Consider the following 26226-nt stretch of genomic DNA (forward strand, 5'->3'; position numbering starts at 1 on the left):
AATGGTATGACTCTACATCTTATACAACTAGAGAAATGAAAAGTTGTGCTCATCTGATACAATGAAACAAAATGCATTCATGTATGAGTAATTAAAGCGAAATAAAAAATATTTTTAAAAAAGATCCTCAAGGTGTAGGGTTTTGCGATTCAGATGGCCCCCCTGAACTGTATATGATCATCAGTTCCTTGGATGGGGACAGGTCTTGCCAGAGGTTTACCAAATCCAAACCCTCTCCTGTAATCTGACTTCTCTACAAACAGGGACATGGGGAATCCTCTCCACACTCTGCTTAAAGTTTTGCTGGGAACTCTCCATTCTCCTCATGGTCTTCTTCCTTCTTGTTGCTCTCCTCCTCCTCCTCCTCCTCCTCCTCCTCCTCCTCCTCCTCCTCCTCCTCCTCCTCACAGCAGTCTACACTTGCTTGCTGCTGATCTGGCAGATGAATTGAACACTCTCTGACCACCACCACTCTATGCTGGCACCTGTCCCTGCACCACCAGTCCCCAGCAAGCATGCCAACGAATTTGTTGCACTTGGTACAGCAAAGGAGGCTGCTGCATCCTTTTCTTTTAATGGAACCAAAGGCACATGATAATGGTTATGATGAGAGCAGCTGATGTGACTGTGTGTCCACAGCTGTGTTTTAGCTTGTGACTCACAATAGCCCACAAGGTAGTTTGTTTAATTTTTTTCTTTTTCTTTTTTTGGTAGAGGCAGTTGTACCCAGGGATGCTTTATCTGTGAGCCACATCTCTAACCCCCCTTTTTAATATGTATATATATATTTTTTAGTTGTAGATGGACATGATAACTTTATTTTGTTTATTTGTTTTTATGTGGTGCTGAGGATTGAACCTCAGATATGCAAGGCGAGTGCTCTGCCACAACCCCAGCCCATCTCCAACCCATTTTAATTTTTATTTTGAGATAAGATCTTGGTAAGTTGTTAAGAGCGAACTGGAACTTGGAATTCATCTGCCTCAGCCTCCCAAGTGGCTGGGACTACGGGCATGCGCCAGTGCTGTGGGGCAGGCAGAGGAACAACTGGTCCCTCGTGGCAAGGACACATGGTTTCCTTGAATCCCTCCTCTTCTGCTCCTTTCACTAGGAAAGGCCTCAGTTTCCTTATATCCATCTGTTTGTTCAGACATCCTCTGCTGCTCAGCTACTGGTGCTGGCCATTTGCTAGGGCATTCAGGGAGGCTGCTGAACAAGTCTCCTGTCATCACATGTGCTGGCATAAGCAAGCAGAAGGGTGGCTAGCAGGGGCACCAGTTCTAACCAAATAAATATCTACACAGCATTTACGATCTGACATTTAGCCTCAAGTTCAGACTTGCCATCTCTTTGTTCAGTGTGGTCAGCTCATGTGTGTGATTGTCGGAGACACTTCTGTAAGAGCACTTTGTTCACTGGCACCCCCACCCCAGAAGACCCACTCGCCTTCCTTTCCATGGCTGCCACAAGATGAGTGACCCAATGAAATGACCATCTGAGCCCTTACTATTCCAAGTCTGACTGAACATCAAGCTGTACTTAGAAACTCTTACTTATTTTTTAAAGAGAAAATGTCAAACATGAAAAAAAAATGATGAAAGAAGGGCTTGAAATGAAGCTCAGTAGTAGAAGTGGTAGAGTGCTTGTCTAGCACTCACAAGGTCCTGGGTTCAATGCTCAATATGGCAAAAGCAAAATTCAAAATCACTCAGTGGCAGAGCGATGGCTTTGCACTTGTGAAGTACTGGGTTTGATCTTTTAGCACCACATAAAAATAAACAAAGACATGCTGTCCATCTACAACTAAAAAAAAATTATAAAACAAAAACAACAAACTTAAAAACAACTCTACCATCAACTGCCATAACATTATGAGTGTAGCAAAGTTAATAATACTTTTATTATCATAAATTATCATGTTGAAATCTCCCTGCTTGTCCCATTTTTTAATAGATGTATTTGAATTTTAATAGGTCTTCTTCATGTATGTTATGGCTCCATCTGTAGGTTCCTCTTCCCTCTTTTTTCTTCCTTGCAATTTATTTGTTGAAAAAAATCATGTCCTTGTCCTTAGAGTTTTCTCTGGTATGAGTTTGATGATTGCATTCCATGGTGTCATTGAACATGTTCCTCTACTCCTTGTTTTTCCTATAAACTGGTATTTGTTAGAAGATTTTATTTGGAGACAAGGTCTTGCTCTGTTGCTCAGGCCACACTGTGAATTATGGGCTGCTGATGTGACACAGGCCAAACCTTGTGCTGTTCCTTCCCTGTTGACTGCCCCCAACCCCCATTCCCCAGCACCGACTGTCCCCTTAACTGCTGAGATAGACATTCCACTGGTAACAGCCAGTGCCTTACTGCCAAGGCTCACACAGCCAGAGTGATCTTTTTGGCATCTGCATCAGATTTCTTCACTACCCTGTTCAAATCTATCCTATAACCTCCTGCTTCACATCTAAAACAAGATCCATACTCCTCAGTATTGCCGATGTGGCCCACTGGGGTCTTCCTTATACCTGCTTCTCCAACCACAACTTTCCTTCTTCTGGGGCTTTCCTTCCTGGCCACAGTAACCTTTCTGCTCCTTGAGTAGCTCAGTCTCATTTCTAACTCAGGGTTTTTTTGTGTACCTTTTGGTCCAGGAATTCTCTCTTCAGCTCCTCACATGACTCTCTTGATCCCATCTCTGCTGAAATGCCCTCTCTTCAAATAAGCCTTCTCTGACTGTTTTGTATAACTATTCCTTATCACTCTATGCTTTTATTTTCCTGTATAGCACTTTTTTTGTGTCTGTGGTGCTGGGGATTGAACCCAGGGGCTTGTGCATGTGAGGCAAGCACTCTCTATCCCCAGCCCTGTATGGCAATTTTAATTACTTGAATTTTTTTTTTTTAATTTTTGTTTAGTGCTGGGGAATGAAACACAGGAGTTGGCCCACACTAGGCAAGCACCTTGTGACTGAGCTACAACTGCTGCCCCTGAAATTGTATTGTATCCTTATCTCATCCTTTGTTGGTGGTGCCTTAATGAGAGAAACTAATTTGTTAATATATTGGAAGTAGCTAGCTAGCAGCTTGCTATCTGAAATGTAACAGGTTCTCAAAAACACTTGTTGAATAAATGAATAGCTGGATGGGTAGACTGTAGATGGACCAGCATCTTCTCATTCCTGCCCGTCTTCTCACACACACTCATATACCACATACATATGGAAGCACTTAGCATATTTTTTTGTTTTGGCTCTGGGAATGGAACCCCATTAGTCTCGTGCATGCTACAGTGTGTGTGCTCTACCACGGAGCTACACCCTCAGCTCAAGGCTCTCATTTCTTGATGAACTGATCTGGGTGCTGACCCAGGCATCATTCAGTTAGGCATCATTGCAGACGTTATGTTAAAAACTGTACCTGAAAGTCCCTCTGAAGACAGAAGTCCTTAGAAGACCAAGTCCTCCATGTAGAAATGTACTTCAAGGGAACGAGGGTGTTTCAAGCTTGACCTTGAATAAGCTGAATTTCAAGTCAAACATTGTTACAGAAAAATTTATTGAGGAGTATGGGGTGTCTTGTGGTCATAAAGGACTGGGAATAAAGGAGCATGAGAGGCTCAGGGTGGCGCTACTGACTTTCCCCAATCCTTCCTGTTCCAATAGCTATTGTGCCTGGCTGAGCACAGGCAGGGGGCTCCCTGGGTAAACAGTGCTTCCAGTTTCAGGAAGCCTACCCGATGGTTTGTGCTGATGTTTCTGGCAGTGAGTCAGGGCTGGACCTATTTGGTGGATAGGTCACCAGTTGGCCCCTCTTTCTGAAGAGTGCAGTGTTCTGTGTTCTGCACAAGGAGGCACTGCACAGCATTGCGCAAAGGAATGCCAGGTCTTCTTCAAGGCCAGCTTTAGCCCTGCTTTGTTCAAAGGAGCCTCTCCTTTCAAATCCCATTTTCTTGCCTGTGGCAGTTTATATGGAAGGGAACCCCTGGCTGAGAAAGGCTCATGCAGATTGACTGAAGTTCTGTCTCAAGTAGGGGCAGTGGAGACTTCAGAAGATGGATTAGCTGAACATATTTAGTGAAGACTACCTAATTTTAAAAATTTGTTTATTAAATATATAATCACATATTGATACGGTTAATCATTATAGGGAAAAAAAGATTTGAACAACTGTATTGTGACAAAAGGAATTCTAGATGCTGGGTGCTAAGCCTGCAGGGCTCCAGCGTGCTCTGTTGTGTGCAGGGTTGGTGCCCATGTGGGATCTGGGAGGCATTTCCACTGTATTTCCCGCTTTTGTGAGTATTTTAAGCATCATATGTTATTTAGCCAACTGGCAACCATGAGTGAATGGATGAAGAAAAGCCCCTTAGAATGGGAAAACTGTTTACAAAAAAGTCACTGATAGCCAGTGAGGAGTTAATGGATGACTTTTAAATACAGATCCAGTCGTGCCAAGCTCTGAAGACACCAGTACAAGCTGCAGTAGTCCTTATGACAAGCTAAACCAAGGTCCTAGCCGTGACACCATTGAAAATAATTTGAAACCATCTTCAGTTCTCTCAATTTTTTGTACATTTTAATAACTTTATAATTAACAAAACAATAATTTTTTTCTGTAAAATATATAGGAATTATAATTTAAAAAACAGAAGAAGTTGTATTAGTTGTCCTGTGTAGTCAATGTTTGTGCTCTCTACAGAGGCCCATCCAGCAAACTTCTGTGGCAATGGTCTCTTGCCACTCTGCTTTAAGCCACTAACTTTGGGGCAAGGGCAACCAGGGTCTTTTCTGTCTCTGCTGGAGCCCCCCTGGCTCGCTGCATTGGCTTCTCTGCTTTGGCCTTTGCTGGAGTGGCCAAGGGAGCATCTCTATAGAGCCAGTACCCACCAACTAGGCAGTATGTCTCCCCATGCCAGCCCACCTGGGTTTCTCCACATCCTTGGTAGAGGACATGGTAGTACACAGGTGTAGGAGGAGATGTGGGAGGCACTGCTGCTAGAAAGAAAATCAGAACTGATCAGTCATTTCTGCTTTATTATATATTCTGCCACCAGGACCTCGCTCTCCTGTTGCTTCCTGTTTCTGAATGAAGCCCTCTTATCTTCTTGGCTTCCCAAGCATAGCCTTTCCCTGTCTCTTCAAGGGATGCTTGCTGTCAAAGTACTTGAGTTCTGTGAAGCCAGTGGAAGCAGCAGAACCAGATCTCTCTTCCCCATTCCTAGAGAGAACATCTAACCTTAATATTATCACAAAAAGCCCTCACTCAGTCTCTCCCTTCTATAACTGGAAAAGAAATCCCCTCCCCCCTGTACTGGAGATTGAACCCAGGGGCACTTGTCCACCGAGCCACAGGCCTAGCCCTGTTTTGTATTTCATTTAGAGACAGGGTCTCACTGAGTTGTTTAGGACCTCACTATTGCTAAGGCAGGCTTTGAACTTGCGATTCTCTTGTCTCATCCTTCCAAAAATTTCTTAAGTTATATGATTTCTGAGAAGGAAAAAAGAAACAGTAGGCCTGGGATATAGCTCAGTGGTGGAGAGCTTGCCATCCACAGTACTGCAATGAAAGAAAATAAAATCATCTGAGTCTTTGTCCTACATGTGGCAATTTGGAGTGTGAATTATCAAATACAATGAAGTTCTGCCCCAGTGATAATTGTTAAGGCAGCCGATAAAGCATCATTTATCGCTTGAAAGCATACCACGACACAAAATAAAACCCATTTTAAGATTGACCCAAATATATGCTCTCTGAGAATCTTGGGGAACTCTGGATAAAAGTGAAATGTTCCCCAAAGTGTTTATGAATAAGGAAGTGAAACCAGGCATGAAGAACAAAAGCAGAAGAATGGATCAAATTTGAATTCCTGAATTCTTGTTTTGCTCTGAGATTATTTTAATTAAGGTCAGAGACCACCTATTGCTGTCTCCTTTCTAGAAAATAAAATGTGCTTGGGAGAAAAATGTAGTCAGGTTGGAAAGTTCCCACATATATGAGAATGCTCCAGCATGTATTTCTTGGAATTTTCTTTTTACCTTCTTCAGAGAGAAGGGAAATACTGTGGGGCCAGTACAGTTGCTGATATCCCAGTGTTATTGGCAGACATTATGTTTAGTATCTTTCAACTTATGGCCTTAAAACTCTTTCTAGACAGAAAATAGCTGGGTTCTGGTCTGTGAAGGCTTTGAGCTGCCTGAGGATGATGCAGAAGAAAAAGGACACAGAGGCACATGTGGATCAGCAATCTGGGGCTTACTAGGTGTGCAGTGCCAGCATCTGACCCTATTTTTAGGAATTTCAGCTTTCTAACTATTGTTCTGTTTGACAGACATCTCTGTGTATTCCTTTGATGTGAATTAAGTCTAAAATGAAAAAAAAAGTTTATTCTTCATGTATTATGTGAAAGGCTATGCTACTATGGTCCCATGCTTCACTGTTCCAAAGGTGGCCAGCACCTTATCTTTCAAAGCCACAAGCAGCTCACCAGGCCTTGAGAGGCATTAAGGGCAGTGAAAATGATAAGTGTGTTCACCCACCCAGGACACTAGAAAAGATTCCTTATCCAGAATTCTACTTTAGTTGGCCCAAAACAAGCTTGCTGAGGTAAAGGCTCTCTCACTGAGGATGTTAGTCCTGGAAGGCTTCTCCTTGGATGAGCTGTAAGTTCAACCTTCTGAACCGGGCTCACATCCCAGGGATAGGTCAAAAAGCTGATGATTGTGCCTGACTCCTTGCTCCCAATCCCTGTTCTGTGGATGTAATCTTGCAGGGTGAGGGGAAAATCATAATTAACAACCAGTTCCACATGGGTGCTGTCTAGGCCTCAGGAGGCTGTTTGTGCAAAGCAGTATGTCTTGGGAGCACTTTTAGAGGCATTATAAGATACCTGTTCTCACTGAGGCTGGCATTTGCCCCTGAAGGCTTAGGTGTTTGATTTTGTGGTCATCCAGAATATATTCCCACCCGATTTCCAGTGAAGGAGGCCAGAGACCCCCACACTGAAGACCCTTGCCATAATTAAGCTTCTCCTCTGGTCAGAAAGATTTTTACAAAGAGTATCAGCAGGCAGGATGTCTGCAGAAGGCATTGTGGTTTGAAACTTACTCTTTCTTGTAAATGCCAGGATTGCACACACAAGGTATGAGTAGAGTCTGGAAGCTCATTATACAAAAAGATATTATCTCTGTTTTCTTGGTTTAAAAAAAAAAAAAAAAAAAAAAACAACCTTGTGATATCTGTGTCTCACGTTGGGGATGGAACACAGAGCACTTGTCAGCACTAACTGAGCTTTGGGGTTGAAAGGGTCTTGTAAGAAAGCTGGGCCTTGGGCTATATAACTCTTTTCCAAGATGTAGTTCACCAAGATGTTTCTGCCTCATCCAACAGCATGAAGGAGAGTTGCTCCACGGTGATCAGTTGACTCTTCAGGGCCTTCCATAGAGCCCCCGGAGCAGCAACTAGCCTATATGTGCTGAAGGTTGTTTGGACAGTTGCAGCCTGATTCTACGCATGCCATGACCTCCTCCTAGTTCTTGTACCCGCAGGCCCAAGGAGCGGCCTAGCGATTGGGCCACAGCCTGCACCTGTTCTGCTAATTCTCGGGAAGGCACAAGGACCAGACCCCGGGGAGCAAGTATGCAGTGGGTTTTCAGAGCTGGACGATCAACAAGCCTTTGCAACAGAGGAAGTAAATAGCTCAGAGTGTTGCCACTGCCGGTTTCTGCTTCGCAAAGGAGGTGGTGGCTGTGAAGCAGTGGGGGTCTGGTGCATGACTGCACGGTGGTGGGCCGAACGACTTCCGGATCGTGAGCAGCATCGTGCAGTGCGCGCAGCAACCCGGGCTACAGACCCAGGTCCGCGAAGCTGCAGTCGGAGGCAGGCTCCGCAGCGCTGGCGCCTCCAGTTGTGCGCGCTCCATGCTCCCAGTCACGCGAGGCGAGCACTCTCAACGGTCCAGCGTGAGGCGCGCTGGCTGGTTTAACTAAGGCCGCTGGGCAATCCACGCACGCTCTGTCGTTGTTCCTGCCGCCGCGGTAGAGCTCGCGGAATGAGCACCACTGGGAAGGGATCGTCGAGGGCGCCTACAGCAACTGAGCGACGACCAACCACAGCAACGTCGGGCGCGCGACAGTCAGGTTGCCCTTGTTGTTGGAGAGGCGCACGTCAGTGACGTCACGCATGCGCCGCTTCCTAGCGTACGGCGGCTGGCTCGGCTCAGTAAGGTGCGGAGCTGGAGACGCCTCAGGAAGTGGGCAGGATTCCCTACGTTTCAGTGACTGCTAGGTCTGTAGATCAGCACCGGGATGGCGACATCCAGCTCTAGACCGCCTTTGGATGGGGAGCGCTGTGGAGGCAGGAGCATGGGCCTGCAATACCCGGTGTCAGTGGGGCCCTGGTCCTATGGACCTAGTGGGCTGGTGTCTTCTGGAGATCGGGTCCTCATTCTTTGAGGTTCTCGTTTGTCGTCCTCATTGCCCTTGTTGATGGCTTGTTTAGTGCCAGGCTCCCCTTGTAAATTCCTTGGGTGAGGGATGCGGTGACGTTTCCAGATATGCGGAAAGACTGGTAATACGTGTTTTCCCAGCGTCTGAATGAATGGTAGGCCTGGGGACTGAGACAAGGGTGTGGAATTATAAATCTAAGCTCAATTCCCGCTCCACTCTGGCTCAGAACTCGCAGTACAAGGTGGTGTCCCTAAGCTTATTTTTTTCCTCTGAAGTGGGAGGTAAGTTGATAAGGCTTTCTTTTTAGTGGTGACATCTCTTCTTCACATTAAAAAAATTTATTTTTAAAGTCAAATTTCTCTTTCTGCTTCCTTGTTACCTTTCCATATTTCCCATCCCGAATACACCACTCTCACAGCCAACTCACCTTCTATCTCAGGTATGGTAATTTCACAGATAGTAATAGAAAAGATCCAGAAGTCCTCAGCTTTGTTATGTGACTTATTTCACATAGGCCTGGTCAGTAAGAATATTTGACTGAAATTCAGGTTTTCAAGTTGTAAAAGAGAGTTACACTAATCATACTTCCTGAAAAGTTCTCTCTTGATTGTAGACCCTTCCTATCCTCAGATTGCGAATCTGTAGATTCAATCAAGTGTGGATTGGAAATATGCAGGAGAAAAATGTATCTGGGACTAGTGGAATATCTCAGATGGTAGAGCTCTTGCAAGGTAGGAGTGAGGCACTGGGTTCAGTCTCCAGCAGGACACACACACACACAGAAAAAAAATAAAGAAAAAAGGAAATTTGTATTGAATATTAAGAGACCTTTTGTTTTGGTGGGAAAGTCTTGAACCAAGAACCTCAAAACATGCTAGGCAAGCTCTCATAATGCCTTTATCCTCAGCCCTTTAACAGTGTCTTACTAGGTTGCCTAGGCTGGCCTTGCACTTGCAATCCTTCTATTTCACCCTCCCAAGTAGCTGGGATGATAGGTGTGTGCCTCCAGCACAGCTTCTATGCTACTTTTATGATTCTTCCTAAAAACGAAGAGCTCATTGGAAGTCTGACCTGACAATTTTCCTCCATTTCAATGTGCTCTTGCACCAAGCCAGAACAGATAACAGTTGCTGACTCAAATAACAAAAAAGGGGCTAAGGGTGTTGCCCAGTGGTTAAGTGTTATGGGTTCAACCCTGAGCACAAAAATAAATAAATAAGGGGCTAGGGTGGTGGCTCAGTGAAAGAGTGCTCGCCTAGCATATATGAGGCACTGGGTTCGATCCTAGGCATCACATAAAAACAAACTAATGTATCCACCTAAAAGTAAAGATACATAAATAAATAAATAAGGAAATAAATAAATAAAATTGCAGCCCACCAGGACTGGCAGCACACATTTGCAGTCCTTGGTACTTGGGGGGTTAAGGCAGAAGAATCTTTGGGTCAGGAGTTGGAGACCAGCCTGGGCCATATAATGAATGAGACCCTGTGTTAAAACAAAATAAAGAAACAAACAAAAAAAGTAAAAATAAGATTGCTGCATTTTAAGAAAGGCAAAGTTTGCAGTTCATCACCTGCTCTTTTCTCTTACAGATCCCTACCAGTTTTTCAATCTGCTGCTTAATGACTTTTGCCTGTGTTCCTCCAGTAGCATGAAAGCTGTGCTGAGCAGGAATTTTTGTCTGTTTTGTGTTCTAATGTATTCCAAGAGACTAGGACAGTGCTGGGCAGAGATTAAGTACTTAATGAATAGTGGTTCGATGAATGACTGAACATGCATGTTTTATAAGATCAGACAAAAGGAACGCAAATGACTGTGGGTTGGAAGGAAAAAGGAAAACCTGTCCTTGCTAAAAGAAGGGACTGTTTCCACTTGAATTTCTGACCCTTATTTTCCTGTTCTTCAGGTGAAACAGAGGAGGAATGATTGTGAATAGTGTCTCTCTGTGCTACCACAACAAACTCATCTTAGCCCCTGTGGTTCGGGTTGGCACTCTCCCAATGCGGCTGCTGGCCCTGGATTATGGAGCTGACATTGTTTACTGTGAGGTAAGTGCTCCTGGTTTTCTGGGAGGGCTTTCCCACAAGTGCAGCCTCCTCATTTGGATGTGGGAGTGGTCAGGAGTGGGGGAGGCAGGATGGGAACTCCCCACACAGGTGTTTGTTGAAGGTGGGAGGGGAGCAACAGGCAGGCATTGATGAGTTCTGTGGGCCCTGCTGAGGGCCAGCATCCTGGGCAGCACAGAGGCGTTAGGGTTGCTGAGATGAGTAGATGAGCATCAAGTTGGGGAAGTGCCGTGGCCCCTGTAGGAGCTAACATACATTCAGAACATCAGTAAATGGACTCAGAGGTTAGGAAGAAGAGGAAAAGGACCAGAATCAGGCTAATGAAGCTGGATGAGGTTGGTTTTGGGTTGCCATAGGATTTTCTAGTGGTGATAGCTGGTAGGCCAGTAGATATACTTGCTGACTGCTCTGGAGAAAAGTAGGCTTTAGACCCAGGTTTAAAAAGATCTGTCAAGGGGCTAGAGTTGCAACTCAGCGGTAGAGTGCTTGCCTGAATTTCTATCACCTCAAATATATAAGCAAATTAAGGAAATGTCCATCAACAGCTAAAAAATATTTTAAAAAATCTATCAGGAAAAATAGAATTAAAGGAGTAGCTAATGTTGGATGATGAAGGAATGTGAGCAGTGGTTCTCAATTGAGTATGTATCAGAATTAATCTGGAGAGCTTTGTTTTTTTTAAATATCTTTATTTTGTTTATTTATTTTTATGTGGTGCTGAGGATCGAACCCAGTGCCTCACATGTGTGAGGCAAGCACTCTGCCACTGAGCCACAATCCCAGTCCTGAGCCACAATCCCAGCCCTGAGTATAGGCAGTGGGATGACTGTGGCTCTAAAAGGCAATAAGAGGAATCCTTGTAGTGATGGGATCGTTCTGTTTCTTACCTGTGTCAGTGTCAGTATCCTGATTGTGATTTTGTGTTATAGTTAAGATGTTGCCATTGGGGAAACTGGTGAAGGAGTACTTAGGTCTAAGATCTCTGTCACATCCTTACAGCTGCATGTGAACCCACAGTTACTCTAAGATAAAATGTTCAATTGGAGAGGGGTCGACCCCACTGTGTAGAGATTAGGGAAGGTCTGTGAGTGGAGTTGAGGAAAATACCCTATATTCTGTGTGGGGTGTTTGAGAACAAGAGTCAACATGAGAAGTAAAAATATGAGAAAATAGGCAAATTAAGAAGAGTCTATGGACTGGGGTTATGTCTCAGTGGTACAGTGCTTGCCTCACATGCGTGAGCCGCTGGGTTTGATCCTAAGCACCACATAAAAATAAATAAATAAATAAAATAAAGATATTGTGTCTATGTACAATTGAAAATATTTAAAAAGTACTGTTAGGGAAGGCAAAAGTCAGGTCTGTGAACAATGTCAGATGGTACAGAGAGATTGAATTGCAAGAAGACTGATGGTGGTATATGTGAGAATGAGGTCACTGGGGCCTGGTGAGGAGTTAAGGGCTTAAAGATGAACAGCAAACAAGGAGGCAGAAAAAGGGGGCTGGGGATGTGGCTCAAGCGGTAGTGCGCTCGCCTGGCGTGCGTGCGGCCCGGGTTCGATCCTCAGCACCACATACAAAGATGTTGTGTCCGCCAAAAACTGAAAAATAAATATTAAAAAAAATTCTCTCTCTCTCTCTCTCTCTCTCTCCTCCCTCTCTCTTCAAAAAAAAAAAGGAGGCAGAAAAAGGACTGCTGACTACAACTTCAGCTACATAAGCGTGGAACAAGTATAGGCAGGTGGCTTGAAGGAAAGGAAGTAGGGGAAGTGAGATATTTATAGATGAGTTGCATGTTTGAGGAATTAGAGGAAGGAAGGAGTTAGAAGTGAGGGGGTACCAGGGGTGATGGCCAGTGGTGGAGTGGAGTCAGTTTCTTTCTTTTTTTTTTTTTAATTTTTCTTTTGGAGCAGAAAGGATTTTTTATTTTTTATTTTTTTGGCAGTGCTGAGGGTGGAACCCAGGACCTTGTATATGCTAGGCAGGTACTCTGGGACTGAACTATATATCCTCAGCTTAGGACACAGGATTCTTTTTTTTTTTTTTTTTTTTGTTCTTGTTGTTAAATTTGTTCTTTTTTGTTATACATTATAAGAGAATGTATTTTGGCATAATATACATACATGGAGTATAACTTATTCTAATTAGGATCCTATTCTTGTTGTTATACATGATGTGGAGTTACCCTGGTCTTATATTCAAAACAAGACTAGGAGACTAGGAAGGTTATGTCTTATTAATTCAACTGTCCTTCCCATTCCCCTTCCTACTGCCTTCCCTTTGTTTTCCTTTGTCTAATCCAGTAGAATTATATTCTTCCCCTTCTTCCTACCCTCTGTTGTTCTTGGTTAGCATCCACATATTAGAACATTCAGCCTTTGGTGTTTTGGGATTAGCTTATTTCACTCAGCAGGATTTTCTCCAGTTCCATGCATTTACCAACAAATGCCATAATTTCATTATTCTTCATGATTGAGTAATATTCCATTGTGTATGTATACCACATTTTCTTTTTCTTTTCATTTGTTGAAGGTCACCTAGGTTGGTTCCATAGCTTAGCTATTGTGAATTGAGTTGCTCTAAACATTGATGTGGCTGTGTCACTGTAGTATACTGATTTTACATCCTTTGAGTATAGACCAAAGAGTGGGATAACTACATCAGTTGGTAGTTCCATTCCAAGTTTCTACTTGCTCCCCATATCCTTGCCCACATTTATTGTTACTTGTATTGTTTATAATTGCCATTCTCACTGGAGTGAGATGGAATCTCAGTGTAGTAATGTGCATTTCTTAATTTTGCTAGATATGTTGAACATTTTTTTCACATATTTTTTGACCATTCATATTTCTTCATTTCTGAAGTGCCTGTTTGTTGCAGGACACCCAGGTTGGTTCCATAGTTTAGCTATTGTGAATTGAGCTGCTCTAAACATTGATGTGGCTGCATCACTCTAGTATGCTGATTGTTTTTAAACATTATTTTAGATGTTGAGGGACATTTAATTTATTCATTTATTTATACATGGTGCTGAGAATCGAACCCAGTTCCTCACACATGCTGGGCAAGCACTCTATCACTGAGACACAACCCCAGCCTCTAGTATGCTGATTTTAAGTCCTTTGGGATAACATTAGGTAACATTAGATCATTAGTACCAATAACCACATTATTGTTTAGAGTGTCAGTAAGGTTGCTTATTCTGAAGTTACCTTTCATAATTACAATATGTAAAGTTCAGGAATTTGTACATTTCTCAAGGAGGTCCATTGTCTGAAGTTACTGTTACGCTGGCAGCTCCACGAGTGCCTGATCTTGGTGAAACATAGTTACCAAGCAAACAAGTTCCTTTATTCCCAGGAGTTATGTGCCTAAGATTACGGTGGAAGCTGATAAGACTCTAGCATGGAGGGCATTACCATAGCAACGGGGCATCCTATGCCTTTGCACAGGAACTTTCCCAGGCACCAAGCATGTCACAGCCATGAAGTCCTCAGGGACACCAATCCCAAACACAGAACCCTTCAGATTTTTTATTCTAATTTTTCATATATGACAGCAGAATGCATTACAATTCCTATTACACATATGGAGTACAATTTTTAATATCTCTGGTTGTATAGAAAGTATATTCACACAATTTGTGTCTTCGTACTTGTACTCATGGTAATGATGTCCATCTCATTCACCATCTTTTTTACACCTCTTGCCCCCTTCCTTCTTCCATCCTCTTTGCCCTATCTAGAGTTCCTCTAATATTCCCATGGTCCCCCTCCCAACCCCACTATGAATAAGCCTCTTTATATCAGAGAAAACATTCGACATTGTTTTTTGGGGATTGGCTAACATCACTTTGCGTTATATTCTCCAACTCCTTCCATTTACCTGCAGATGTCATGATTTTATTCTCTTTTATTGCTGAGTAATATTCCATTTTGTATATATATACCACGTTTTCTTTATCCATTCATCTACTGAGGCATCCACGTTGGTTCTACAGTCTAGCTATTATGTGCTGCAATAAACATTGATGTGGCTGTTGATAGACCCAACCTGATTTTCTCTCAGAATTGGGAGCCATCTCGCCACAAAGCCATGAAAAGATAATTTTGGCTTTACTATAAATTACTGCAAATTCTGAACCTGCTTGGAATGCCTGCCCGTGCCTTGAACTCACCCATGCCTGGCTCTCTGACCAGATAGCAGCCCTCTCTGAAACTTTAGTGACACCTCATAAATATTGGCCTTCCTTGGCCAGATAACGACCCTCTCTGAGGCTCTAATGATCCTCATAGATTCTGATGTTGGGGCCAGCAAAAACTGTAAACTACCGTTTGTGTTATGCTCCTCAGAGTTCTGTTATCTGTAACCCCCCTTTGTGTAACTTTCTGGGCTATAAAGCTGAACTGCAGGAAAGCTGCGGCTGCTGTCTTGTTCCTGCGGTTTTGGGTGGGAGAGGCAGCCCGGCCGGTCGAAATAATAAGCTTGCTTTAATTTGATTTTAATTGGAGTCAGTGCTCTTTTCTTGCGTCCTGGTCTAACAGCTGTGTCCCTGTAGTATGCTGTTTTTAAGTCCTCTGGGTATAAACTGAGGAGTGGAATAGCTGGATCAAATGGTGGTTCCATTCCAAGTTTTCTAAGGAATCTCCATACTGTTTTCCATATTGGCTGCACCATTTTGCAGTCCTACCAGCAGTGTATGAGTGTGCCTTTTTCCCCACATCCTTACCAACCCTTATTATTGTTTGTATTTTTTTTTAAAGAGAGAGAGAGAGAATTTTAATATTTATTTTTTCAGTTTTCAGCGGACACAACATCTTTGTTTGTATGTGGTGCTGAGGATCGAACCCGGGCCGCACGCATGCCAGGCGAGCGTGCTACCGCTTGAGCCACATCCCCAGCCCTGTTTGTATTCTTAATAGCTGCCATTCTGACTGGAGTAAGATGAAATCTTAGAGTAGTTTTGATTTGCATTTCTCTAATAGCTAGAGTGTTGAACATCTTTTTATATATTTGTTGATTGATTGTATATCCTCTTCTGAGAAGTGTCTGTTCAGGTCCTTGGCCCATTTATTGATTGGGTTATTTGTTATTTTGGTGTTTAGCTTTTTCAGTTCTTTATATACCCTAGAGATTAGTGCTCTGATGTGCAAGTGGTAAAAGTTTGCTCCCAAGCTGTAGGCTCTCTCTTCACCTCACTGATTTTTTCCTTTTGTTGAGAAGAAACTTTTTAGTTCCAATCCATCCCATTTATTAATTCTTTTTTTTTAAATTTTGTTTTTAAAGACCTTTATTTCACTTTTTTTTATGTGGTGCTGAGGTTCGAACCCAGGGTCTCGCGCCTGTGAGGCGAGCGCTCTATCGCTGAGCCACAGCCCCAGTCCCATCCCATTTATTAATTCTTGTTTATACTTCTTGCGCTATAGGAGTGCTCTTAAGGAAATAGTGTCCTAATCCGATATGATTGAGATCTAGGCCTACTTTTTCTTTTGTTAGACGCAGGGTCTCTGGTTTAATTCCTAGGTCCTTGATCCACTTTGAGTTGAGTATTATGCATGGTGAGAAATAGGGATTTAATTTCATTTTGTTGCATATGGAGTTCCAGTTTTCCCAGCACCATTTTTGAAGAGGCTGTCTTTTCTCCAATGTATGTTTTTGGAGCCTTTGTGTAATATAAGATAACTGTAAATGGGGCTGGAGTTGTGGCGCAGTGGTAGAGCGCTAGCTTAGCACATGTAAGGCCCTGGGTTCGATCCTCAGCACCACATAAAAATAAATTAAAAAAAAAAAAATAAAGGTACAATACCTTGGGTCTAACTACAACTAAAAATAAATATTTTTTTTAATAAAAAAATAAGATAACTGTAATTATGTGGGTTAGTCTCTGTGTCCTCTATTCTGTACCATTGATCTACCAGTCTATTTTGGTGCCAGTACCATGCTGTTTTTGTTAGTGTTGCTCTGTAGTATAATTTAAGGTCTGGTATAGTGATGCCACCTGCTTCATTCTTCTTGCTAAGAATTGCTTTGGCTATTCTGGGTCTCTCATTTGTCCAGGTGAATTTCATGACTGCTTTTTCTATTTCTATGAGGAATGTCATTGGGATTTTGATTGGAATTGCATTAAATCTGTATAATGCTTTTAGTTATATGGCCATTTTGACATATTAATTCTTCCTATCCAAGAACAAGGGAGATATTTCCATCCTGTAAGATCTGCCTCAATTTCTTTCTTTAGCGTTCTGTAGTTTTCTTTGTAGAGGTCTTTCACCTCTTTTGTTAGGTTAATTTGCAAGTATTTTTTTTTGAAGCTATTATCAATGGCATAGTTTTCCTCGTTTCCCTTTTAGAGGATTTGTCCCTGACAAATTTATGCCTATGATTTTCTTTTTAAAATAATAGCCATCCTAATGATCATATGAGGTGTATTTCATTGTTTATCTGGAAATGTCATATTAATTTTTCTTTCTATTTTTTTTTAATATTTATTTTTTAGTTATTGGCGGACACAACATCTTTGTTTGTATGTGGTGCTGAGGATCGAACCCTGGCCACACGCATGCCAGGCGAGCGAGTTACCGCTTGAGCCACATCCCCAGCCCTCAATTTTTTTTTAAAGAGAGAGAGAATGAATCTTTTTTTTAGATGGACACAACACAACACAATGCATTTATTTATTTATTTATTTTTATGTGGTGCTGAGAATCGAACCCGGGTTGCGCCCGTGCTAGGGGAGCGCTCTACCGCTGAGCCACAATCCCAGCCCTCTTTCTTTCTTTCTTTCTTTTTTTTTTTTTTAAGAGAGAGAATTTTTAATATTTATTTTTTTTTTTTAGTTTTTGGCGGACACAACATCTTTGTTTGTATGTTGTGCTTAGGATCGAACCCGGGCCGCACACTTGCCAAGCGAGCGTGCTACTGCTTGAGCTGCATCCCCAGCCCCTCCCAGCCCTCTTTCTATTTTTTTTTTTTATGGTAGTGGGGATTGAACCAAGGGATGCTTTACCACTGACCCCTATCCCCAATTCTTTTAATTTTTTTTTTTTTTAATCTTGAGACAGGTTTTTTTTAAGTTACTGAGGTCTTAGTAAGTATCTGAGGCTGGGATTACAGGTATGTGCCATGGTGCCCAACTCCCTCCATGCTTATGATACTAAATTTGAAGAACCCCTTATTTCTTTTCTTTCTGTGTCTGCTTGAATGTTTCCTGAGTTGGGGAACTCACTGGATAGACTTTTCATTCCTGTGTTCATCTCAAATCTTCGTCTCTATGCTTCTCTGCCCTGGTCCCAGTTTTATCATTCATTAGGCCTTTCTTCAGAGCTCTTCACTTGTCACCTTCTGCCTAGGGATGGAGGTGAGAGGTTGTTTGAGGGGAGTGGGCTTGAGCTGAGACTAATAAATGAGGAGAATATCTCAGTATCCAGGTTCTAGGTAGTTATCTGCTCTCTGAGTGGCTCATCCTTCCTCAAATATCTCCAAGGTTCCTGTTAAGATAACCTGATAACCTGATTGAGGATAGCTTACTCAGGGCCCTGTTTTCCATGCTTGGGTGGAGAGGACCACATTACGTATCCCCCAAATCACGATTTGTTGTTAGTACTAGTGTGACCGTCCATGTAATACCCATGTGATGTGAAATGAAGGTGGTTTTCCTGAGTCCAAGGCCTTCTCTTGTGTCCAGGATCTACATGTCCAGGACTGACCATTGTTCTCCAATTTCTCTACAGGAGCTGATTGACCTCAAGATGCTTCAGTGCAAGAGAGTTGTCAATGGTGAGTCCAGCCCTGGCCCAGAATTGTGTGTGTGCTCATTTGGCTTAGGTGACACTACCACTGGCCCTACCTGGGTTCCTGCCTGGCTGCATAATGTGTGTGGATCATGTGCTCCCTTGAGAGCAGTCATTGCTCTCCACCTAAAGCCTGATGTGAAGCAGGCTAAGAATGCCTTGGTGACATAGAAATGACCATGTTTCGTATACAGAAGGGACCCTAGGATCCTTGAAGTCACAATGGCTTCAGTGCTTGGCCTGGCCTGTGACTTGGGCAAGTCATAGGACTTCTTTCCACCACAATTTCTTATCATTCAAATGTAATTATGAGCCTTAGTTTACTTAAATTGTATAGTTAAAGTGAAGACGAAATAAGATAAGGAAACAGTAAGTAGTTTGTACACCTTAAGCCCTGTGAAAATGGAAGTGCTTGTGGTGAACTGTGGGTTTTCTTCTAGTTTATTGATGAGGCTGATTCTGCTTTAATTAGAGTTGTGGTAATCTTTGAGGTTTCTGATACATACATATGTACATATACACATGTATATATCAAATCTTGATATTTCACAAAAAGTCATGACTCAATTTCGTCAAATTTTCTTTTATTTACATTTTTGTATGTTATGAAAAAAATCAATATTATGAATCCATAAAACCTAGAAAATGAAAATCCTCCATAATCTCATACTTAAAGAGTTAATCAGGGTGGGTACAGTGGCACACCTCTGTAATCCCAGTGACTCATGAGGCTGAGGCAGGAGGCTACCCTCAGCAACTTAGCAAGACCTGTCTCAAAATTAAAAATAAAGAGGCTTAGGGATGTAGCTCATTGGAAAATTACCCCTAGTTTGAATCTCCAGTACCAAAAAGAAAGGTTATTATAGGGTTTTGCATGTAGCTCAGTGGTAGGAACTTCCCCAGCGTTCATGAGATTCTGGGGTCATTCCCATGTACCACCACCACAACAAAAGAATTAAGCATAAAGAGGAATAATGTGGGTTTTCCTACGCGTATATTATGAAAAATGTGTAATATTTAAAAATGTGACCACTTTTTATCTGTGCCCCCTTCCCTTGGGATTGTGTGGCATATACTGTTTAGCCACTTTTTTACATTTTTGCCTATCAGATACATTAAAATTGGTTTCCCTAGTGCCTTTACTGGGGTTTCAGTATTTTGCTTTTATCAGTAAACTTCATTATAAGCACACCCTAGTTTTTGTGGTTCTCTCACCTTTCTTCCTGCCAGTGTTAAGCTTTCTCTGTGAGAGATTACTTCGATTACCTCTCCCAACATGTCTTTTTAGCCTTCTAAGCTGTTCAATGCTGGGATGATAATTCCAGATTCCATTTATGGAAATGCTTTACATGCTTTAAAGATCTTAGTTCTCAAAACAGCCTTCAAGATAGGTATATTCACCCATCTGCCACATTGTATATTTTTATTATATTAGTCATCTTTGAAAGTCAATGATGATAGAAGCTTTTGTTGAGCTTCTGGTGTGGCTCAGCAGTAGTGCATTTGTCTGGCATGTGTGAGGCACTGGGTTTGGTTCTCAGCACCACACACATAAATAAAATAAAGGTCAATCAACAACTAAGAAAAAAAAAGAAGAAGGATATATGAGATGTAGTTGATTTTTGTTAATGTTCGGTTAAATTGCTGAGAAACACTTAAAATCTATTCATGACTATTGAACCAGGTGACCCTAGGGGAAATACAGGATTAGGTTTTTGCTAGCCTCTGGTCATATTTTCATCATCTGATCATCACTTACACTTAGTTTATTTCATTTGTTTCTGTTCAAAGACATGCTGTTTATTTATTTAGGAGCTAGGGTTCAAACCCAGAGCCTTGTGCATGTTAAGCATATGCTCTCGTGGAGCGGTACTGGCAGCTCCAACCAATATATCATTGATTCATTAACCTTGAACTCAAGAGCCAATAGCACTATATTGTCATAACCAAGGCTTATCGAATACAAGTGTTTTGACCTTTAGGTTCACCACAGCCTTCTTTTGCTTAAGATAATAGACAGAACTTCAGCACTATGCTTGGATCCATTTTAAACAGTGAGATCACTAACAAAAAGCACCAAAATACACAAAATGAAGGGCTAAATATGCCATAAAAAGGGCTCATTTTTACAGTATAAGAGCTAAAACAAGAAGACAAGTGGCACTGTGTTTGAACTCAGCTGGAGATGTGTATGTACATCAGGTGACTCCAATTTGTTGTCACTTACTGTCTGTCCCTGAATGACTGGAAACACCACATGTATTGATTCAGGGTTATAAATTAATTTTACTAAATCGATGAATTTGAAAATATGCAACTGCAAATAATAGTGAAGACTGACTGAAATAGAGTACTCCTCCACTTAATTACTCTAAGTAATTAAGAAATGATCACTTGCAGACCCTCAAAGTGCCATCTTCCAGGACAGTTCTAGTATTGAAACACAAATTAAATGTGTGTACATTTTTTTCCAGTATTTCAAAAAATTGTAAAGTGCTTGTAATCACGCAGAAAAAGTGCATAAAACCTAAATATGCAATTTAACAAATAATTATAAAGTGAACCAACCATTACCTGTGTCGTGAGATGGACCATATCAGCACCTTAGATGCCTCCCAGTGCATACTTATTTTGTAGGAATCATCTGATCCCTTTTTTCTTTTCAAGGTTATACTTGGCTGTGTTCACTGCCAGGGCTTAGGCTAGTCTGAACTTGCATCCCATGTGTTTGTGTTTTCTTGCAGAGGTGCTCAAAACAGTGGATTTTGTAGCCCCTGATGACCGAGTCATCTTCCGCACCTGTGAAAGAGAACAGAGCAGAGTGGTCTTCCAGATGGTATGAGACCCTAATGTCAAGTGTCCTCCTGAGTATTCCTATCTCCTGTTTCATTGCTTGGGTCCTGTGCTGGCCACTATTGAGTGCCTGAGCTACTTTGCATAGCAGGGACTTCCTGAAGATTTGACCATTTTTCAAAGGGTCATTCCTGAGTACTTACAGTATTGGAGACAGATTATGGAAATCAAGCTGACACAGTCTGTTACATGCCTGCAAGTCTCAGATTTAATTTACTTAATTAAAGGTCTCTAGATTTATTTTTCTAATCTGTAACATTGAGTATTCATATCATACTGCTTATTTTTTATAGTCTGAATTTATTTCCTATCAAAGGAATTAGATTTCCTTAACAGTAAACTTTTGAATTTTTTGTTTGTATTTGTTTTTTTGATAGCAGGGATTGAGCTCAAGGGTACTCAACCCCTGAGCCACATCCCCAGCCCTTTTTATTTTTTATTTTGAGACAGGGTTTCACCAAGTTGCCTAAAGCTTTACTGAATTGCTGAGGCTGGCTTTAAACTTGCAATATTCCTGCCTCAACCTCCCCAGCCACTGTGATTATAGGTGTGTGTCTCGGTGTCTGGGTAGTTAAACTATAGCTCTCTTCTCTTGCACTAGACATTTCTTGGAGCTTTTTTAGAAATAGCTCCCAAAAGATGTTTAAGTTTTTATAAAGTTGATGACAATGAGTGGGTATGTGATCAAGTAGATATAATTATGGACTCTAAGTTGTGGTATCTGAATGTTTTCTATAAGATTTTTTTTCATGTTTTTGTATGTTGGAAAGTAACAACAGCATTAATGACATTGTTTAGGCCTTCCAAGTCCATCTTTTTTTTTTTTAAACCAGTGAGCTAATATATTGGGCTGGCTTTTTTGGAGAAAACTGGCCCAAACTGCTTGTTGGCATGACAATGTGTGTGTTGTGTGTGTGTGTGTGTGTGTGCCTGTGTGTGTGTGTTTGTAAGAGCGAAATAGAGAGTGGAAAAGAAAGAGTGTGTGTGTGTGTGTGTGTGTGTGTGTGTGTGTGGTGGGGGAGATGGGTGTGTTTGTCACGCACATTTGCCTTTTTCAGGGCATTGGTTGATGAAGCCTTTTGTGTTCCTAGGGAACCTCAGATGCAGAGCGAGCACTTGCTGTGGCCAGGCTTGTGTAAGTTCCTCCCTCTTGAGCTCCCTTTGTCTTTACTGGAGTTAAGAGGTCTTACTGTCACTGGTGACTTTGGAAGTGACCCACACTTCTGCCTCCTGGCATGTTACTATTTTCAACTGAGGGTGATTTCCTTTCCTGTTTATGGCATCTGAAGGCTGTCCTGGGATTCAAATGTACCCACTGTTCCCAGACCGCAGAGACCCCCATGTGAAGGCCCAATTTTAATGTTTATTTATGGGATTCCCTTTTTGGGGGATACTTCTGATTGTGAGTCCTGAGGCTTTAACTCTCAGTGTAGGTGAAACTTATTGCTTCTGGAGTTAATAAAGGCAGCAGAGTATTCACGGTTTAAGAGTGGGTTTTAGAGTTAATGGTTTGCTACTGGCTAACTGTGTGACCTTAGGAAGTTACTTAACCTTGCTGATCATTTTGTTCCTTTCTGTGTGAAAGGATACCAGTAGTAGTAACATCCTCTGGCATAGTGTAGGGCAAGTGAAATAAGGCATGTTATTTGGAGAATGTCACACATTGGGAGTGCTTAGTAAATGTTCCCTTCTGATATTGATGACAGTGATAGCAAGAAGAGACTCGGGCAGTAATTGCTTTTGATCACAGACTGTTAAAATCAGAGAATGAGGTCCAAGTTCTTTCTACATTTGATAATTATTTGGAGTAAGCTACCTGTGTCACCCAGCAACTGAAGGCAGTCCTGTAAGTTATGCCAGAGGAGTTGCTGTGGCAAAGGGCTCTTGTGCTTATGTCACATCTTTGCCTTGGCAAATAGCTTTCATTACCCCAGTGAGAAATGCTGCCTTGGAATTGAATTTAGCATGAGTGTAACTTGGTATTTGAATTATCTGACACAACTCCATTGTAACAAAGACCTCAATACCTAGCTCTTTTCAATGTATAGATACGTTATGTCTTTCCTCTGGAACTCTGCTCAGATGAAGTCTGTCATTGAGGGTGGTGTGTTTCTTGAATCCAGACTCACAATGACAGGTTAATGAGCACAGACTCATCCATGCTTTTTACTCTAGTTTCTTCCCTCAGTTTGAATGTTGTTGTTTTTTTTTTTTTTTAATATTTACTTTTTACTTGTAGGTGGACACACAATATCTTTATTTCATTTTCTTATATGTTGCTGAGGATCGAACCCAGTGCCTCATGTATGCTAGTTGAGCACTCTACCTCTGAGCCACAACTCCAGCCCTTTAATGTTTATTTCCTTTTTGCTTTTCATGTTTTTCCAGAGAAAATGATGTAGCTGGTATTGACGTCAACATGGGCTGTCCAAAAGAATATTCCACCAAGGTAAATTGATTTCTTTATATTTCTCAGAAGTATCCTATGGAGATTAAAGGAAGCTAACAAGACATGATGGCTAGGTACAGTACCCAGTTCTGGACTAGATCCTGAGCTGGATGAAGAAAATGCTTGAAAGTCTGTTAGTGGATCAATAAGCACAACTGGAACAGGGCCAGGCATGGTGGTCCATGCCTGTAATCCCAGTTATTTGGAAGGCTGAGGCAGGAGGATTGCAAATATGAAGCCATCCCAGGCAACTTAGGCAGACCTTGTCTCAAAATAAAACAATAAAAAGAACTGGGGATGCAGCTCATTTGTACAGCATTTGCCTAGCATGTACAAGGCCCAGGGTCAACCCCAGGTACTGTTTAAGGAAAAAAAAAAGGCCAAAAAAAAAAAATAATAATAATAGGACCTGGGCTTTGTCAAGATGCTGTGTCATATCAGAAGAGATCAGACTAGAAGGCTATGTTAAGCCTGAGAACAGAGTGGAAAGGCACCCTTAAACTTGTTTTTGATGAGGAAATGTGGTCCTTGAGGAAGAGTTATAGGACAGATGAGAAGAGTGGCATGTGCAGGAGCATGGAGGCCCCTAGGTGGTGAAGCCAGAACTGTGAATGGCTCATTTTCATCAGAGGACTGGGGAATAGGAGATGAAGAGGGAGCAAAGGAGCATAGGATCGCAAACTTTAGTTGGGATCAGATCAGCTGGACTTGGACTTTGGTATCTTTGCCCCCCCCCCTTTTTTTTTGGAGCAGAGAAGCCATGTGTCTAGTGGATTAGAATGACAAAAGGCCAGAGGTTTGGATATGGGTATTGGCTGGCAAATTGTTGGGTGTGTGGTGATGGGATAAAGTGGTTGTAGTTCAGGAAGGATTGACTGGTAGCCAGGAAGCAGGTTTCTTTTTCTTTAGCTGTGATCAGATGTTGAAAAAGGACAGGTTTGGAATAGATAATAAAAGCAGGTTGAGGTTGCTGAGTGTAAGGCATCAGAGCAGAAGGTCGACAGTGTAGACATAGTAGATGTTCCCCTGGCCCAGTGTTCAGAGTCAGCCACTATGCTCTGAGAAGTCACCCAGCCTGACACCAATGCTTTAGGTAAGGAGGCTTCAGAATGCCTGCCTGCCTGCTTAATAAACCAGAGGGCTTTGTGGATATTACCTTCAAAAAATTAACAGAAATTTGCAATTGTCTATGAGCAGTTGAAAACTTATTGCTGTTTTTTCTCATGACTGTGTGCTACTCCGTTCTATAAGGAGCAGAGTTGAAATGATTTGGAATGATCTCCTGATGTTGTGAGAAGAGCAATGAGAAGAATTTCAAATAGTGTACTACTGTATACTTAAGGAAAATGGGAAATGAGTATTTATATATGTTGCCTTTTTTATTTATAGAATATAATTGAAAAGACAAAACAATAAACCAGGGACTTTGACTACTTCTGGGGAAGGAAACTTGAGTTTTATTCAGTCTTATATAGGCAGTACATTTATACTCTGGGGTGCTACTTAAAATAATGAGCAACTGGCACTAGCCAGTCAGAACAGATACCAACCAGTATGCCGTAGCAGCACAGGCCAGCTACTGTCTGCCCTGTCCTCCTGCTTTAAACAGTATGAAAGTGTAGGTTGAACTGGATACAGTGGTACATGCCTATAATTCCAGTGACTCCACAAGGTACACAGGAGGATCTCAAGTTTGAGGGCAACCTCAGCAATCAGCTCCCTGTCTCAAAGAAAATTGAGATTGTCAATTAAAAAAAGAGTCTCTTATCCCTTAAGTAGGGAAAATTGTACTTTCTTAACTTTTGAACCTCTTGCATTTTGAATGTATTATCTATTTAAAAAAAAAAAAAAGGAAAAAATTAGAAAGAAAGGAAGGAAATTCCATTGTGGAAAATTGCTGTGAAAGGGGCAGTGAGCTTGAATTTTAGATCCTGTAATTCTTTAAGGAAGGGCTGCATTGTGTGTGTGTGTGTGTGTGTGTGGTGAAGGACAGATGCAGCTGGGTGAGTGTCCAGGCTTCCTTGAGGCCTCTGAAGTTTGTATCCTCCTGCCTCTAAAGTTTCTATCTGAAATGCAGAGCTAATGGCTCTTCCTCCCTGCCAATTCTCTAAATGCAGGCCCAATATGTCCAGTTTGTGGTGATTTTTTTTTTTGGGGGGGGGGCGGGGGCGGGGCGGGTACCAGGGATTGAACTCAGGGTCATTTAACTACTGAGCCATATCCCCAGCCTTTTTTATTTTTAATCTTGAGACAGTCTCACCAAGATGCTGAGGCCGGCTTTGGACTTGTGATTTTACTCGCTTGCCCTCCCAAGCTGCTGGGAGTATTGGTGTGCACCACTGTACCTGGTAGTCTGTGATGATTTAATGTACTCTTTGAATCTGTCATCCTTAAGCATGAAATTAAAACTGTAACAACTGAACTTAAACTTTCTGAGCGCATCCTGTGAACATTCAATAGTTATGTAGTGTATATACTGTATTTATTGGATTTTTCTCCCCTTTATTCAGATTTTTAAAATATTTTTAGTTGTAGATGGACACAATACCTTCATTTATTTTTACATGGTGCTGAGGATCGAACCCAGTGCCTTCCACATGCAAGGCGAGCACGCTACCACTGAGCTAC

At 41.9% G+C, this 26226-nt stretch overlaps 2 protein-coding genes and 1 long non-coding RNA gene across 31 annotated transcripts in view; 2 read left to right on the top strand and 1 right to left on the bottom strand.

The window, feature by feature from the left end:
* The window catches only part of LOC114081179 (tRNA-dihydrouridine(20) synthase [NAD(P)+]-like), a 103965-nt gene extending 96499 nt beyond the window's left edge, over positions 1 to 7466 (top strand). Inside the window, exon 15 of one of the 7 annotated variants that reach the window (XM_071604518.1) lies at positions 7380 to 7466. In XM_071604518.1, the coding sequence (XP_071460619.1) occupies positions 7380 to 7433 (54 nt within the window). In that variant the 3' untranslated portion in view covers positions 7434 to 7466. Of the gene's footprint in view, positions 1 to 1358; positions 2179 to 2909; positions 3150 to 4432; positions 4573 to 7379 lie in introns of those variants that run through there. The other 6 variants (XM_071604521.1, XM_071604517.1, XM_071604524.1 and 3 more) reach the window with 6 other exon arrangements.
* The window catches only part of LOC139702694 (tRNA-dihydrouridine(20) synthase [NAD(P)+]-like), a 121721-nt gene that overhangs the window by 3804 nt on the left and 91691 nt on the right, over positions 1 to 26226 (top strand). For 19 of the 23 annotated variants that reach the window (XR_011705265.1, XR_011705264.1, XM_071604484.1 and 16 more), the window contains exons 1-6: positions 8192 to 8276; positions 10347 to 10488; positions 18237 to 18282; positions 21041 to 21132; positions 22241 to 22284; positions 23538 to 23598. Coding sequence is in view for 21 of the 23 variants with exons in the window: in XM_071604484.1 (XP_071460585.1) it covers positions 10363 to 10488; positions 18237 to 18282; positions 21041 to 21132; positions 22241 to 22284; positions 23538 to 23598 (369 nt within the window). In the remaining 2 variants the exon portion in view is untranslated. Of the gene's footprint in view, positions 1 to 8128; positions 8277 to 8356; positions 8445 to 8632; positions 8719 to 10346; positions 10489 to 18236; positions 18283 to 21040; positions 21133 to 22240; positions 22285 to 23537; positions 23599 to 26226 lie in introns of those variants that run through there. The other 4 variants (XM_071604476.1, XM_071604474.1, XM_071604473.1 and 1 more) reach the window with 4 other exon arrangements.
* LOC139702697 (uncharacterized) lies at positions 5010 to 7233 on the bottom strand. The gene is made up of 2 exons (XR_011705268.1): positions 7098 to 7233; positions 5010 to 5210 (listed from the first exon to the last, which is right to left on the bottom strand). It is a non-coding gene; the product is annotated as an uncharacterized lncRNA (long non-coding RNA).

The sequence above is a fragment of the Marmota flaviventris genome, chromosome 18 (assembly GCF_047511675.1).
Source record: "Marmota flaviventris isolate mMarFla1 chromosome 18, mMarFla1.hap1, whole genome shotgun sequence".
Taxonomy (NCBI): domain Eukaryota; kingdom Metazoa; phylum Chordata; class Mammalia; order Rodentia; family Sciuridae; genus Marmota; species Marmota flaviventris.